Here is a 14,902-nt window from a genome sequence, read left to right on the forward strand (position 1 = left end):
GGACATGTTTCTGGCCAGGAATATGTTTGGTTGCTCTGAACCACTGAAGCCCAGCATTCCACAGCTGTAAAATATGATTCTATAGTGGTGACCAAATTTATGCACAGTATTATAAATTAGGTCTTACTAGTGCATTGCGCAATTTTAATATAACATACCTGGATTGAATTTTTACACTTCTAAAAGTCTCCATTCATTCCAAAGGGTTAATCTCATTTAAAACGAGCCAAGTCAAGCAGAGCACAGAGACGGAATTTTTACTCTTGCTGTGCAGCAAATGAGACACTCCCACTTGTGTTTACGGTAGCTGGCCAGGCGTTTTCATGGGGTCCTAACAGGGGTGTAAAAGGACAAATTATTATACCCTCAAGTGAAATACGAAGAACGCACTGATTGACTCGGAAAATGCAATTCCTTCAGTACTCATTTTATAGCACGATAATAAACGAGTCGATGCTGACGGCTTCTTCGCGCTCCTCCGGTTTTACGTCTGTATACTAGCGTCTTAACAGGACCCTTGGTTTTGTTGGTCTGTTTCCTCCCCGCTCGCAGTGTGCGTGTAAGTGACTGGATCTGTGTTCTGCACCGGCTGTGTCCCGGTTCCGATCCGGTCTCGCACAGCCTGCGAGTTTGCATTTTGCATTTTGGAATTTTCTCCCCCCGACTCGCTGCGTTGGTGACCTGCCTGTCTCTGTGGGGTTTATTTTGTGCTATAGGATGTCGGGAGCGGCGGCCGGAGGGGCGTCTTTCTCCGCAGGGACAGCTGCTCCGGGCGCTGGCACAGCCGCCGGGGCAGGGGTTGCAGGCAGGTTGCCTTGCCGGGTTTTGGAGCATGTGTTCTCCTACCTGGAGCTGCGGGACCTGCTCCGCTGCGCATTGGTGTGCAGACACTGGCACCGATGCCTCAGCGCCGACGAGAACAGCGAGGTCTATCGGAGCCTGTGCGTCCGCACGCTGGGGGAAGAGGCGCTGCGCTCGGATATTCTCTGCAACCTGCCCACCTACAAAGGAAAGGTAAACATTGGGTCTGACACTGTCATAGAGTATAGCCGCACTATTAACGCGATTTCATTCCAAGTAAAGTGTCTGGCTGTCGTTTTGTTTTTGACATCAGTGCTAAGGCGTACTCGGTACATCGGAGATTGTGTTTAAATCGTCCTTTTTGGCTTCCCTAGCGCATCTTTAAAACCCAGCTCTTGGCCTAACCAGTGTGCTTTTAATCGCGGAACAAATTCAGCATGCTAGCACCTGAAATGTAATGACTGGGGGCAGTTTAGTTCATGTAATAATGTCGCGTTTAGAGTACGGACAGTCGGACGTTTAAGTTTAAACACTTGGGCGTTACTGTTAGTTTCTTAGGCCCTTACAAAGGGACATTGGGTTACCCTGATACAGGCTGTCGGGTATATTATCTATTACAAGTTAATTTTAGAGACTGTTGAAATGTTTACATATACAGTAGTTCAAGTAGGGAGCTGCGTCAGCATGTGTAGGCTTAAAGTTAAAGGTTTATTCCTTGCTGAAAAGAGAAGAAAGGAAATGCAACGTTTCACTTGTGTAGCCTTCTTCACACCCGAAACAGCCGAAACGTTGTGTTTCCTTCCTTCTCTTTTCAGCATGGAATAGACATTTACATTTATTTAATCCAAGCTGTGAAACGTAAAGATAGATCAGTATACTGGAGGACGGCAGTGTTGTGCGTCTCACTAACTGCCCGTCTCGAACCCCTGGCGGTTTATCTGGTGTGAGAAGTTCTGTCTGATCTGGGTCAGGCCGTTCAATAGCCACAGTCAGGGTTTGGTAAAAGCAAATTTGGCAGATTAATAAATTTGACGATACACTCACCAGTAGCCTGTTACAATCTGAAGTATGTGTTTGCTCGCAGTTATGTGAGTAAAATATATTTTACCATTTAGGACAATACTATTTTTTATTCACCACCTTTGATAAATTTACATGGCATATTTTTAGTAAGCCTTACTGGTAAAATAAAGCAGTTTGGGGTGAAAAATAACATACAAAAAGCTGATGGGGGAGCATGCTCTTCTGAGCAGTAGTGCTTTGCTATCCATTCATTATCTCACCACTATATCCAGTACATGGCTGGACCCTTTCCCAGCAAGCAACAGGTGCAAGGCAGGACACACGCTGCATGGGACACCAGTCCATCACAGGGCACACACAGACATACACACTCACACCAGGGCCAGTTTTCCCAGAAGTCAGTTCACCTACCAGTATGTTTTTGGACTGTTGGAAGAAAACCACACAAACCTGGGGAGAACATACAAACTCCTCACAGATAGCACCCCAGGAATTAAACCCCAACGCTGTGAGGCAGCAATGCTGACTACTGCACCACCGTGTTGTCCTCTGGTCATTTTCCTTTCATCTGGCTTCTATTTGGTTTCTAATTATGTCATTCCATCCTATTTGATGAACTTAAAATAATCCCTGGGATCTCTTTTATTAATACACCTTCAGTTTGGAGATATGTGGATAGACAACAAAGTGTTAAAATACATTACTGTGCAAAACTTGGGATTATTTATCATATTTTGCAGTTCAAAATGTGCTACTGTTATAGTTATACATTTAAGAACTGAGGTGGAAACTAGCATGCTATAAATCTTGATTGGCCACCTAAAAATCTGATTGAGGCCATGAGGGATTTTTCCGGAGTCAGGAGAAAAAGAGGAGTTCAACAAACTCAGACGAATGGAATGTTTATCAAGGCATTTGATTTACAGTTCTCATTACAGTACTCCAGTTGGTTCAGTGGAAACATGACTAAAACACAAGAGGCCAAAAAAAAGTGTGGAAAAATTAAGGGAAGGGGAAAATTCTTGACCTACTCTAATAACATTTTTGGCATCCAGAAAACTTTTTTTTTCTCCCCTCTGCTGTTCATGTCTTAATCGGGTCAACTGGACCAAATCATCACGGTGGGTCGCTGTATTGAGACTAGTTGAAGTACACCAGCCCCCGGACGTCACTGATGCCTGTGACATCAGTTATACTGGTCCCAGAACTTTGACCTGCAGGGTGGAGAAACGTCACTTCCCATCAGTGGGGCTGTGGCTGTGTGGCACAGCATGTCGGCTGTTGGCTAGAGACATGTGTGACGGTCAGAAATAGTCTCCAGATAAACTGTGGAAATTACACACTATAAGATAACTGAGCAGCAGCTTGGTCTGGAAAAGCTGAACTGACATATCTTCCGGGTGATGTTTTGGATTTCAAGGCATTCTAAACGGATTGCAAGATTGTCTTTTTTTATTCGTCTCCCATGAGTTAAGTGAATAATAACATGTTTTTAGAATTTGTTTCTGTGGACCCATTGTGACATTTTCCCTTTCTCTCCCATTTTAAATTTGTTGTTTAATGTTATCTTTTTCCGTCAGATATTTACACTGTTACATTTGTTTTCCTTTATTAACTTATGACAGTTGCAATAATAAAAGGGGAGTTTATTTGAAATGTCCTGCACACTACTCTGTATCCCTGGTCCAGCTACAGATATAATACAAGAACCTGCAGTTCATCAAACCTGAACTGAATCAGATTTTTATGCATTGAGAGTCTTAATTTATTTCCTGAATTAAAAGTTTGTTCTGTGTGTAGCACAGAGCAGATTTCACACACTTTTCTTCTCTTCAGCTGAGAGCGTTCCAGCATGCCTTGAGTTCCCACGACTGCTCTCGCAATGTCTATGTGAAGAAGAACGGCTTCACTCTGCACCGCAACCCCATTGCCCAGAGCACAGATGGTGCCCGTGGCAAGATCGGCTTCTCCGAGGGTCGCCACGCATGGGAGATCTGGTGGGAGGGGCCTCTGGGCACGGTGGCCGTCATCGGCATCGCCACCAAGCGAGCGTCCATGCAGTGCCAAGGCTACGTGGCCCTCCTCGGCAGCGATGACCAGAGCTGGGGCTGGAACCTGGTGGACAACAATCTGCTACACAACGGAGAGGTCAACGGCAACTTCCCACAATGCAACAATGCACCCAAGTATCAGGTACGAGACAGTAGGCAGACGCATCTTCTGTCTCACAGTATAGCATCACCGAGAAGTAACTTGGGACAGGGAAGAGTCCCTGTTCTGGTCTGGTTTCTCTTCATATTGTATAAATCTTTTGCCTTTTACAGGGAACAGTCCCTGTCCCGAGCTACGCCTGTGAAGCCTTTGAGTATCCTGCTGCTGTTAACACAGCTAAAGAGCTGATTGTGTAAGACTTGTGACGTAAAGTGAATTCCAAAGATCCAGGATATAATTGCCACCTATTCATTTTTTCCTACAGTGTTCTGGCTGTGCATTAACCTAATTTTTAGTTCCTTTGAGTAGAGAAGTTGCTTATAAGAGAACTTCACAATAACATAAAATGCTACAATAAGAAGGACATCAAGGGAACCATTTTTAAAATGATGCAATTCCCCAGTTTCCCCAAAGAGCTTGGCTACCAGGTGCAAAAGTGCTTATTTAGGTTCCTGTGGTGCACACCTTTCCAACATGCATCTGGGCTGCACCATTATAGCCAGGGACTGCAATCCATGCTTCACAGATGCAACTGTTCGGGCTGCCTGAGTCAGTCTGGCCAGCTGTTCTGTCAGTCAAACCCTGTGCATGTACTCAGTCCCTCAGTAGTGCAGAGGGGCTGGCAGGGCCAAAGGCAGAGGGTGGCTCTGAAAGGCCTCCTTCAGACAGCATGTGCAGAACCTGCATCCGTACACTGCTCCTGTGAAGGCCATAGCAGAGAGTCACGGTGATTACACAGTAGGCAGGTATCACAATTGGACATGCTATTGGACATAAACTACAAATACTTACACTTCATGCTGGACACAAGACAGAGGCCTTCCTGAGACTCTTCTAACAGCTGTCAGTAGTCAGATATCCTCATCGGTCATCCATGCAAACAGTTTGATTGCTTCTGTTGTCATTGCAAAGTTCGTCTTCAACCTTGTTTTGTGTCTTGTAGTATACATGTTCCCGTGTTCCCTTCTTGTTGCTTTGAGTTCAGCCTGTTGCCATTTTGCCTAACCTTAAAATAATATCACACACAGGCAGAAATGCACCTCCTGAGTCTATAATATGGGAGACTGCAAAGTGCTCTTTTGAAAATAAGATCTTCACACAGTGGCTACAGAATAAGCAGGCCACTGCTGAAACAAAATAGTGTTTTGAAATTTAAGCTTGAAGTAGGATATTTAAAAGGTATTATATTTAACAGTATTTTCATGTTTGATGTACAAATGTTTGGACCATTTGAATTATTTTCAGATAAAGTGTATCACTATATGGTCAGTTGGTGGTACTTTTTTAAGACGTAGTTACGGATTTCCATCATATTACTGAAGCTCAATGTATGTAGGGTATACAGACTTCGTGTGGAGCCTCTGTGTAAATGTGTCCTTAGAAACTGAAAAGCGTCCTTAAATTGTGGCATCCGTTGTTTAACATTTTCAACCTTCCCAGGTCGTGCATTTGGTAAAACCACGTAGTAGGTTAGAGATTTGTTAAAAAATAAAATCCAATGGAAGCATGCCATTAACAACATTGCTGATTTTGTTTGCTGAAAAAAGCAATACCTTTAGGTTACTGACTCTATGGAAAAAACATAAAACACCCGTATATTCTTGATCCTGGATGTTAATCTGATTTCACTTGTGATGCTGTGAGTTTTGTACACTGACATTTTTGAGGTTCAAGGATGCTGTATCATGAACACCACAGTATACGTTTATAGACGAGTAGAACAATTGCTAAAGAAAGTTCCAATTAATTGCCAATAAACACGCCGATAAATAGTAGGCTCCTTGTAAGCAGGTACAATTCTGCCAGCTGTCATAAATCTGTTTAAATATAGTCTTGACAGATGCCTGCAGTAGCTTTATAATTGGCCATTACAGCATCACCTAAATTCAATACCAACAAGACAGACAATGTTGTTAAGAAACAAATTGGGTTCCCCTGTTAAAAGATGTCAATTTATTTGCTTTTTATATTGCTTTATGTGTTTTTAAGTGCGCTGGGAAGGAACTGTTCTTGATTAACTGGATATATTCATAGTATCTATTAATGTAAATTCCTAAGCAGAGCTGCAAATGATTGGAGAGTACTGATCATTTTTGCAAGTGAATTGTTACAGAAGTTGTGATTCATTCCCTTTCCAGCTCATCCTGACAAAGATGTAAGATGTAGATGTTTGTCTCTTGAGCCAAAACCCTTTTGGCTGTCCAGCAGTGTCTTCTCCTTGTGCGATATAGCCACAAACGTCCTTAGACAATATACACCAAATGTGGTCCCATGTAACTATCCTGGACAGAATTTCACTAACGTTTGACTAGAGGGGGATGCTACTGGTTTTCAGCCTATCCAGCCTGGGTCAGTTTCACACTTCTCAGATCCTAAAGAGATCTGTTAAAACCTTCTCTGTTCAAGAGGTGTGTATCTTTCTTGTTTGGATTTGAGCCCTGGTCTTTCTCTCATCAGTACGGAATTTACTGTTCTGTTCCAGATCGGAGAGCGGATACGGGTTATTCTAGACATGGAGGACAAGACCCTGGCCTTTGAGCGCGGATTTGAGTTCCTGGGGGTGGCCTTTCGAGGGCTGCCCAAGACCTGCCTGTACCCGGCAGTCTCAGCTGTGTATGGCAACACAGAAGTTACAATGGTGTACCTGGGAAAGCCTCTGGATGGCTGATGTCTGCTTCGGTGCTGAGCTGGCAGAGGAAGAGTGCCAAGAAGACATTGTTTCTGGGGACACAAAAGGTTTTCCTGCCATTGTGGAATGGAAGTGCAGGCCAACCCTTGTGCAGAACAAGGGTCAGGGACAAGGGTGTCTGAGACTGGGGGCATAGATCCATGCGTCTCAACTGTGGACATTTTAATTTGTCAGCTGCTGGACAATTTTAACTTAAAAGTGGAGACTTTTTTATCCTTAATGGATGTTTTATTTGAAGCAAAAGGCCAAATAGGAATTGTGACAAAAATGCACAATATCAGGAAAAAGAAAGGTTTACATATGCTGTGTAATATGAAACACTGATGAAGAATATGATGATTTACAAATGGTGACTGCTTCTGCAATGTGACATGTGAAACTGCAAAAACAAGTGTCAGTGCCTGTAGAAAGTCTACACAAAGTAACACATTTTGTGGCCGAAAGGCTTGAAATCAAGACATGTTAAATCAGAATTTATTTTACCGTATTTATTTATTTTACAATGTGTGTTTACACATTGTAACACACGACGTCCAAGTGAAAAATGAATGCTCGGGCATTCTGAAAGGTAATTAAAAATGAACACCTAGGAAAACAGGTTGGGTAAGTGTACACACCCCTTAAGTCAGTACTTGGTGAAAGCACCTTTTACTTGAATTTCAGACATAGTTCTGTTTGGATAGGTCTGTAGTAAACATACAACGCAGCACAATTAAACTGGGCAGTGTTTGCCCATTCCTCCCTACAGAACTGTTTAAGCTCAGTCAAATTGTGACCTAGGTGACCGATGATGGACTGCAACCTTCAAGTCGTTCCAGAGATTGACAGTTGGATCGAAGATCAGGGCTCTGCCTGGGCAACTCGGGGACGTTTACCTTTGTGGTCTTTAGCAGCTTCACTGTTGAATTATTCTGTGTGCTTTGAGCCACTGGCACAATGAAAGGGTAACTTCCATCCCTGTTTCAGGTTCCTTGCAGGAGGCAGTAGGTTTTCCACAAGGACTTTTCTGTGCTTCATTTCCCCTTCTTTCCTGACAAATGCCTCTGTCCCTGTCGATATGGCAAACACGGCAGTAACATGAGGCTGCTACTGCCATTCTTCACAGTAGGGCTGGTTTTCTTTGGGTGACGTGCTATGTTGGGTTTTGTGCCAAACGTGTTACTTTGCATTTGGGCCAAAAAGTTCCATTTTAGTTTTGTCTAGCCACACAACATTTTGCCACATGTTTGAAGTATGACTTTAATGCTTTGTTGCTGTTTTTTCCAGCAATGGCTTCCTTCTTGTGCTTCAGTGATACATGCCAGATCTGTGGACTGTTTGGTATATTGTTGTCACATACACGCTTTGACCAGTCTTGGCCATAAAAGCCTGTAGCTCATTCAAAGTTGCCATTAGCCTCTTGTGAGGGTCTCTGATTACTCTCCCTCTTGTTTGGTCATTCAGTTTGCTGGGATGGCCTGATCTAGGCAGGGTCTTAGTGGTGCCATACACCTTCTGTTTCTTAATAATCATCTTGTTTGTTCTCCTGGTATAGTTAAGGTCTTTGAATCTTTTTATATCCATTGCCTGATCTGTTCCTTTGCACCATTTTTATCTTGGATTTATTTCGATAGCTCCTTGTTGTCCGTATTTGAGTCTGCTTTCTGCACTTCCCAGCGAAGGAGACCTACAGGAACAAAAATCATCAGCAAGCTGAAGGCTCAGTAGTTTGTTGTTATTTACAATTGCTGTTAGTAAGGGGTGTGTACACTTATCCAACCCATTTTTCTAGGTTTTCATTCGTACTTTTCGAAATGTTTGAGCATTTGTTTTTCATTTTGAGGCTCTGTTACAATGTCTTAAATAAAGGTAAAATACATTCTGATTTAATAGGTCTTAATTTCAGGCCAAAAAATGTTACTTTGGAAAGGATATGCAGACTTTCTAAGGGCACTGTATGCCAATTTTCCAATAGACAGCTCTCAAGTTAAACCTCCACAAGGCTGAGCTCTAAAATCCAGTTTTCCAGGATCTCTTCCTGCGTGCGGGGTTTAATTTGGCCAGGAACAGGAAAACCTGTTCTCTTTGACTTTAATGCATCTTGAATTTTATTTATTAGGTTTTATTCCTACTGTCGGTGAACATATGAGCCTTTGAATAAAGTGTAAAAGGATCCAGTCTGTTGGATAATATTAGTCTGAGTCTGGGCTTCTCTCACAGAGCAGAAAGTAGAAATAAAATAATAGAATCTGTTGAAATATACACCATGCCACCCAATAACCACTTAACTCTACCTGACCAGAAAAAAAAGGTTTCTGTAATCTTTACTCAGCTGCTGTTACCATTAGTTGCATCATCAATAAAGACCAGTGAATCAGGTAGAGAGCTGGCCATGCACGGTCAAGCCAGGCCACATGATACAGATGAGGTGTCGTTTGCAGCATCTACAGGTACTTTGGCTTGGTAAAGATTTATCTTGGTCTCCTTTGAGATTCCTCATCCACCTTTAATCTAAGCAATATCTAAAGTCGAGACTGGACCTTATCCGTCGAAACACTACAGCAGGTAATTGGAAGTTTCTGTGCTGTGCCACTTGGCATTGTAGCGCCGAACTTTTTCTCCACTAGAAGGCGCTGTGGGGCTATCGGAAAATACACATTTGTATTGTTTTCAGTTTTGTGAAGCTGCCTGTTTAAGAGACGAGGTATTTAATTAGGCTTGATAGCTGTCAGTCCTCACTTACAAAACAGGTGTTAACAATGTTATTGTGCCTACTTTGAATGGCTATCCTTATGATGGCTTCATTTTACCACCTCTTAATTATGTAGCTGTATTGACTAAATTATTATATTTAACAAGTTATATTTATTATTTATTGGATTATTCTGTCACATGTATGCTGCAGAAAGAATAAAATGTTATGTAAACTATCAAAACTACTTAAACTCCATTTGCATTCGGTGGATATCACCACCTTAAACAAGTGACCTAGGTAGTTTAATCCATGCTAAGTGCTGTTATAATGTAAATTAAACCACCCATATGTAGAGTTGAAATTAATTTGCTCGCATTCCTTTAAAGCAGGATAGCAATCTTCAGGTTTCACACTATATCTTTAGCTCAATATCTATTCACACATACTGCTTTGGTTGAGCCAACTGAATTTGTTTTGAAACCCCACTGTGTTGCAACTTCTTGGATTACAGTGGCATTGCTGTAATATGTAAGTTAACTCAGTGGTTGTTTAAAAAAAGGAAATCTTGATTTCTACATAAAGGGGAAGTCTTTTTCTCTTTATGATTTTTAGTGCTGTTGGCCCTTCAATGTCTTCTCTCTCGTCCGTCTTCTTCCACACTGGTTGGACTTGATAAAGCTCTGCCAGGCAGGTCTTCAAGGAAAGCACAGGCACCAGTCTGTGGTAATGTACGTCGGGCTCCACGTGTGCCAGCTCAAAACAATGGATCTGTGTGCCCTTGAGGAACCACATTAAAGATCTGTGGGTGCCGGTGGTGTTCTGCATTCTTACCACGCTTTGACAAGAGCACCTTCAATGCAGGGTTTCTGATGGGCACAAAGAGGAGCCCAGATGTGTGGCGCTACAAGCCAGTGTACATGAACAAAAACATCAGCTGAAGGACTTTCACTTTCTCCCAGCAGGCACCGGGGCTTAGGATAGCTTCCTGCTGCCACACTTACCCGGTGACCTGCAATTTCCCAAGAAGTTTCCAAAAAAAGTAGAATGGTAACACTCTTAGCCAAAAGTGGGTACAAACATTTGTTGAAAATGAAGTAGGTGTTGATGCATATTGTAAAAAAATTGAATGCTAAGAAGCTGTAAGTAAAGGTGAAAGGACTGAAAAAGAGAAACACTAGGCCATGAGTAGTACTGTGAAGGCACAGTAATGGCTGCAGTAAAACGTTTTCGAAAAAGCTTGTGGTCCTCTCACCTGCCTTTCTCCTTTCACTCCTTGGGTGAACTGAAGAATTTAAGAAGCTGCAGTTTGTGTTGTATGGGAAAATCACAACTTCTCACGTGTATCTTAAACTGCATGGCCAAAACATTGCAATCACTCCTGAGGGGAAATAGATTCTTTCTAAACGTTCTGGTATGTGAGTAAATAACAAGCTTTCTGTTATTACACTGCTGTGGTCTATTTTTGTTGACATCAGAGATGTATCTCATCTGTTAGCCAAAGTAATAAAGATAAAGATTAGAAGAATAAAGAATAAAGATCATCCTGTATTGGGGAAGAATGTAGCATGTGCTGACATTCACGAATGCTGACACCACGCATTAGTTGTCTACAAACACAAAGGAGAGAAAGAAAACATGGGCAATGGGTTGTTCTGTGATGAAATCCTTCTAGATCAAGGTCCTTTGCACATCAAACTGTAGCAAATCCTGAGAACTAATCACGAACAAGTCCCATGCATTTCAACTTGAAAGGAAAGAAATCAGAAATGGAAAGAAAAGTTTTATTCCTCTGCATCTGAAATAGAGCTAATTAGTCTTTATCATTATATTTCCTAGGTGTTTATAATTATTTGCTTGAGTGGACAATGGTAACCACTTTTGCCAGATTTTAAATAATGAGTGCTGTAAAAACAGAATTGCTGCACTGCAGGGACATAGCATCAGAGTGGTGCACTACTTCTGCGCCTAACACCAACGCTACCTGAGGCCTCCCTGACCAATCTCACCCCTGCTAACCCAAGCACGGACAGTGGAGTTGTTACCATACTAAGTTTATATTCAATCCAGTGACCTTTGAGCTGTGAGACACGCCAGGCTCTCCAGTCAGAGCTTTGCAGAAGATGAGCAACCTCAGGAGGTGTTTTTTTTTCTTTAAGCATCTGTGAGCTTTTAATGAATATGTGCTCTTTGCCTGGTGGGTTTTCTTCTGCCATGCTGCACTTTAAGTCATCTGTGGGTGCTTTTGCATTCCTCATGAGATACAAAAGGCAATCAGACTTCCTCCTGTAAGTGTCAGGACATAGATGTTTGGACACGCACTGAATTAATCAGCTGCCATTTCACCTTTTGAGTCTTTTGTTTGCCCGTAAAGTATAAGGGTAAGTAAATGAATAAGTATTTAGAATGCTTCCATCTATCAAAACAGATCCACAGTCTCCTTAGTCTCCTTTTGATTTATAAAAATGACCAGAAATAGATCTAGAAATGAAACTGCCTGAACCTATTGATTAGGACTCTGGTCTTTCCATCAGAAGGACAAGGGTTAAACTCCCAGCTGGCAGGTACTGCTGCTACTGTATATCCTTGGAACCTCCCAGTGTCTTGATGTACTGTACATAAACCTTTTTTCTCAAGAGTAGCATATAGATAACTACACACGTAGAATGCTTTCAAAAGTGAGAGGACACAAAAATTACAATTAGCCTGAAATCCCTGTAACCTAAACTACCATTTTCACATCAACACTCCTTAAACTGAACAGTTTTAAAACTAAACATTTGGCTGCACCACAAAACTAAGTGCGCCAAAAAGCTCTGGCGTAACAAAAGTGAAGTTTACGTCACCAAGAACACCAGAGCAAGCCCTCCGTCTCACCCCAAGCTATCTCCTGCGGTTTTTATAAGTTCACTGTGCTTGCTGTGGAGGAAAACACGTTTGCTGGCTTTTGAGCTTTTGTAACATGGGGAGGGGGGTCTGGACATGTGCAAGATAAACCGGGGAGCTCCAGAGACATGTTGGCAGAGAGCAGCCCTCCAAGTGCTGGTGCTACTGTGTGCTCTCACTGGCGGCAAGCTGCCTGTTCCGACATCCAGTCGAAGTTTTACTTGTCGAACAATTTTGTCGCAGCCTTGAGAGCAATCGCTGTCAGGTGTTTTGTTTCAACCACAATTATTTTTTCCCTTGGCCGGCTGTGCCTCTGGCCTGCAGTCTTCTTCACAGTGGCTGGGCCGAGCGAAGAGGGGAAGCCTGCTGAGTTCCAGCACACAGCTGCTCTGTGTGCACGAGTTGCAGAAGTTGCCGATGTCACTGAAGGACAGGAAGCCTGTGCTCAGTAAATAGCAATGCTTTCCTATCTATTGCAGCCTTCCACTTCCTTCCTTTTTTTCATTCCCAAGTATGACAAAAAGTTTCAAAACCTTGAAACTGAATATTGCTCAAGAACACGTCGGACATCCACTTGCAACAGTCCCAGCTCATGTCCTAGTATTCTGGGGCATGTTCCGTTCGACTGTTTTGTTTCGACTGTGCCCACATGGGTGTTTAACTAAGAAGTGAAAGATTTCACATTTCCATTTCTACTATAAGCAAAGTTGTGTAACTCTTCGATCAACCCATGATTTTAACCTGAGTCCTTAAGTGAATATGCAGAAACGAATAGCAGTTACCAACCTATTTTTGCCCATTTGCTGTTTTGCCCATTTGTTCCTGTTATCTAAATGATACAAGAATTCCATCGAGCCATTTTCACAGAAATCTTTTTTTTTTCCAACTTAACTTCAGCAACATGGCCAGGGTGTTCCTCCAGAGCATGTGATTCTGTGAGAAGATGGGTTTAATCTAGTAGACTGTAGTAAGGAGGATGTATGTTCTTGGTGCAGAGCTGGAGCATTTAGGAGAGTGTGTGTATGTTCCAGATCTGTAGAACTACTGTATTTGTGCTCATTAATGATCATCAGTGTGCTTACTGTGTGTATTCATCATATATCTGTCTGTGTAAAGGATTATAGTATGTGTGTACTTATCACAGGCCTGTAATGTGTGTATATTTAATACAGTTTTGTAGTGTGTGTATTTATTACAGGCCTGTAGCATGGGTGTATTTATGATTGGTATGTAATGTGTATTTATGTGTTTCCATGTGTGTGTTTACAGTATGACAGGGCTGCAGTGTGTGCGTATTCATAACAGTGTGTCAGTGTGCATGCTTTTATGACAGGCCTGCAGTATGTGTGTATTTATGCCAGGGATGTAATTTGTCTTTATGACAGGTCTGCAGTGTGTGTGTTTATGACAGCGTGTCCGTGTGTGCATATTTCTGACAGTGCGTCAGTGTGCGTGTATTTATGACAGGGCTGCAGTGTGTGAGTGTCTTGTGTTTGATACAGAGCTGAGGTGAGCGTGGGTGGTGTGTATATGGCAGGGCTGGGGGAGCTGGTGTGGTTCTCATGGCTGAGCTCCGATCTGTGTGTCCTCTCTTTCCTCCAGTGCAGCTGAAGGAGGGATGTAGCAGAACTGCTCGAGTGTGCAGCAGGGCAGGAAGGGTGTGAGCACCCTGCGGTTTCCTCCCCAGTGGTATCTGCTGATCAAACCAAGCGGTGGAATGAGAGGTAAAGGGGTGTGTGAGCAAAAGAGGCTTTGCGGTCTGTAGCAACTTCTGCCTGTGCGAAAGCTAGCATACCATTTTTCTGGGGTAGCCATTTTTTTTATCAGAAGAACCATACCCTCGAACCAGAGCACTTGCATTTTTAGATGCAGTAAGTGCATGTATATATATATGGGTATAAATAGAGGTGGATATGTGAAGAAATGTAAATGCTTATAAACGGTTTTACTGTGCAATGATTGTTGCCATGGCTAATGTGTACAGGGGGGCCAACGTATTGAAAGGCACAAAAATGCAGTTTCTTTCGTGAATAGGAGAAAGGCAACGTTACCAGGTAAAAGAAAACAATCTTACAATTTTACTTCCATCTTGTCGTCTTTTGATTAAGTAATCGATAATGCCACATAAGGAAAAGGCGATATTATACTTCACCAGTATATCTTGAAATAGGACACTTTCGGCAAATAAGAGTCGCATACTGTATGAAGACGTATTGATTGTGTAACGGTACACAAGGATGTTTCAGCAGAGTTAAAAAAAAATGAGCAGGAATTTGTCATTCGCACCTGCAGACTTCCAGTTTCTAGAAATCCTTCTCTTGCTCCTCAAGCCCAGCCATCCTCCACTTGTCCCACTGCAGGGCCCACAATGCCTTGCAGGAGAGCCAGCTTCAGCTTGGAAGAGTGGTGTTCGCAGTGAAGTCACAGTGCTTCTCAGTGCAGCTCTGAAGTAGGTTAATTAATGGCCATCCAGAGAACAAAGCACTAGAAGGACATTTTATAATCCACGCACAGCCCAGGTCAATGTCTTGTGTTACTAGAAATGTTACATTTAATACAAGGGCACAAAGTACACCTGAAGAAGGCTCCACGGCCGAGACGTTGTGTTTTCTTTCTTCTTT

General features: G+C 42.5%; 1 protein-coding gene across 1 annotated transcript; it reads left to right on the plus strand.

Moving 5' to 3' along the window:
- The first annotated feature begins 510 nt into the window (after window positions 1-510).
- On the plus strand, window positions 511-9,442 carry fbxo45 (F-box protein 45). Its single transcript, XM_088610390.1, has 3 exons — window positions 511-1,014; window positions 3,661-4,017; window positions 6,518-9,442. Exons 1-3 carry the CDS (start codon window positions 718-720, stop codon window positions 6,701-6,703), a joined length of 840 nt encoding a protein of 279 aa, XP_088466516.1. The 5' UTR covers window positions 511-717; the 3' UTR covers window positions 6,704-9,442.
- Window positions 9,443-14,902: the final 5,460 nt, after the last annotated feature.

This window comes from Lepisosteus platostomus, chromosome 2 (assembly GCF_059453375.1).
Source record: "Lepisosteus platostomus isolate fLepPlt1 chromosome 2, fLepPlt1.hap1, whole genome shotgun sequence".
Lineage (NCBI taxonomy): Eukaryota > Metazoa > Chordata > Actinopteri > Semionotiformes > Lepisosteidae > Lepisosteus > Lepisosteus platostomus.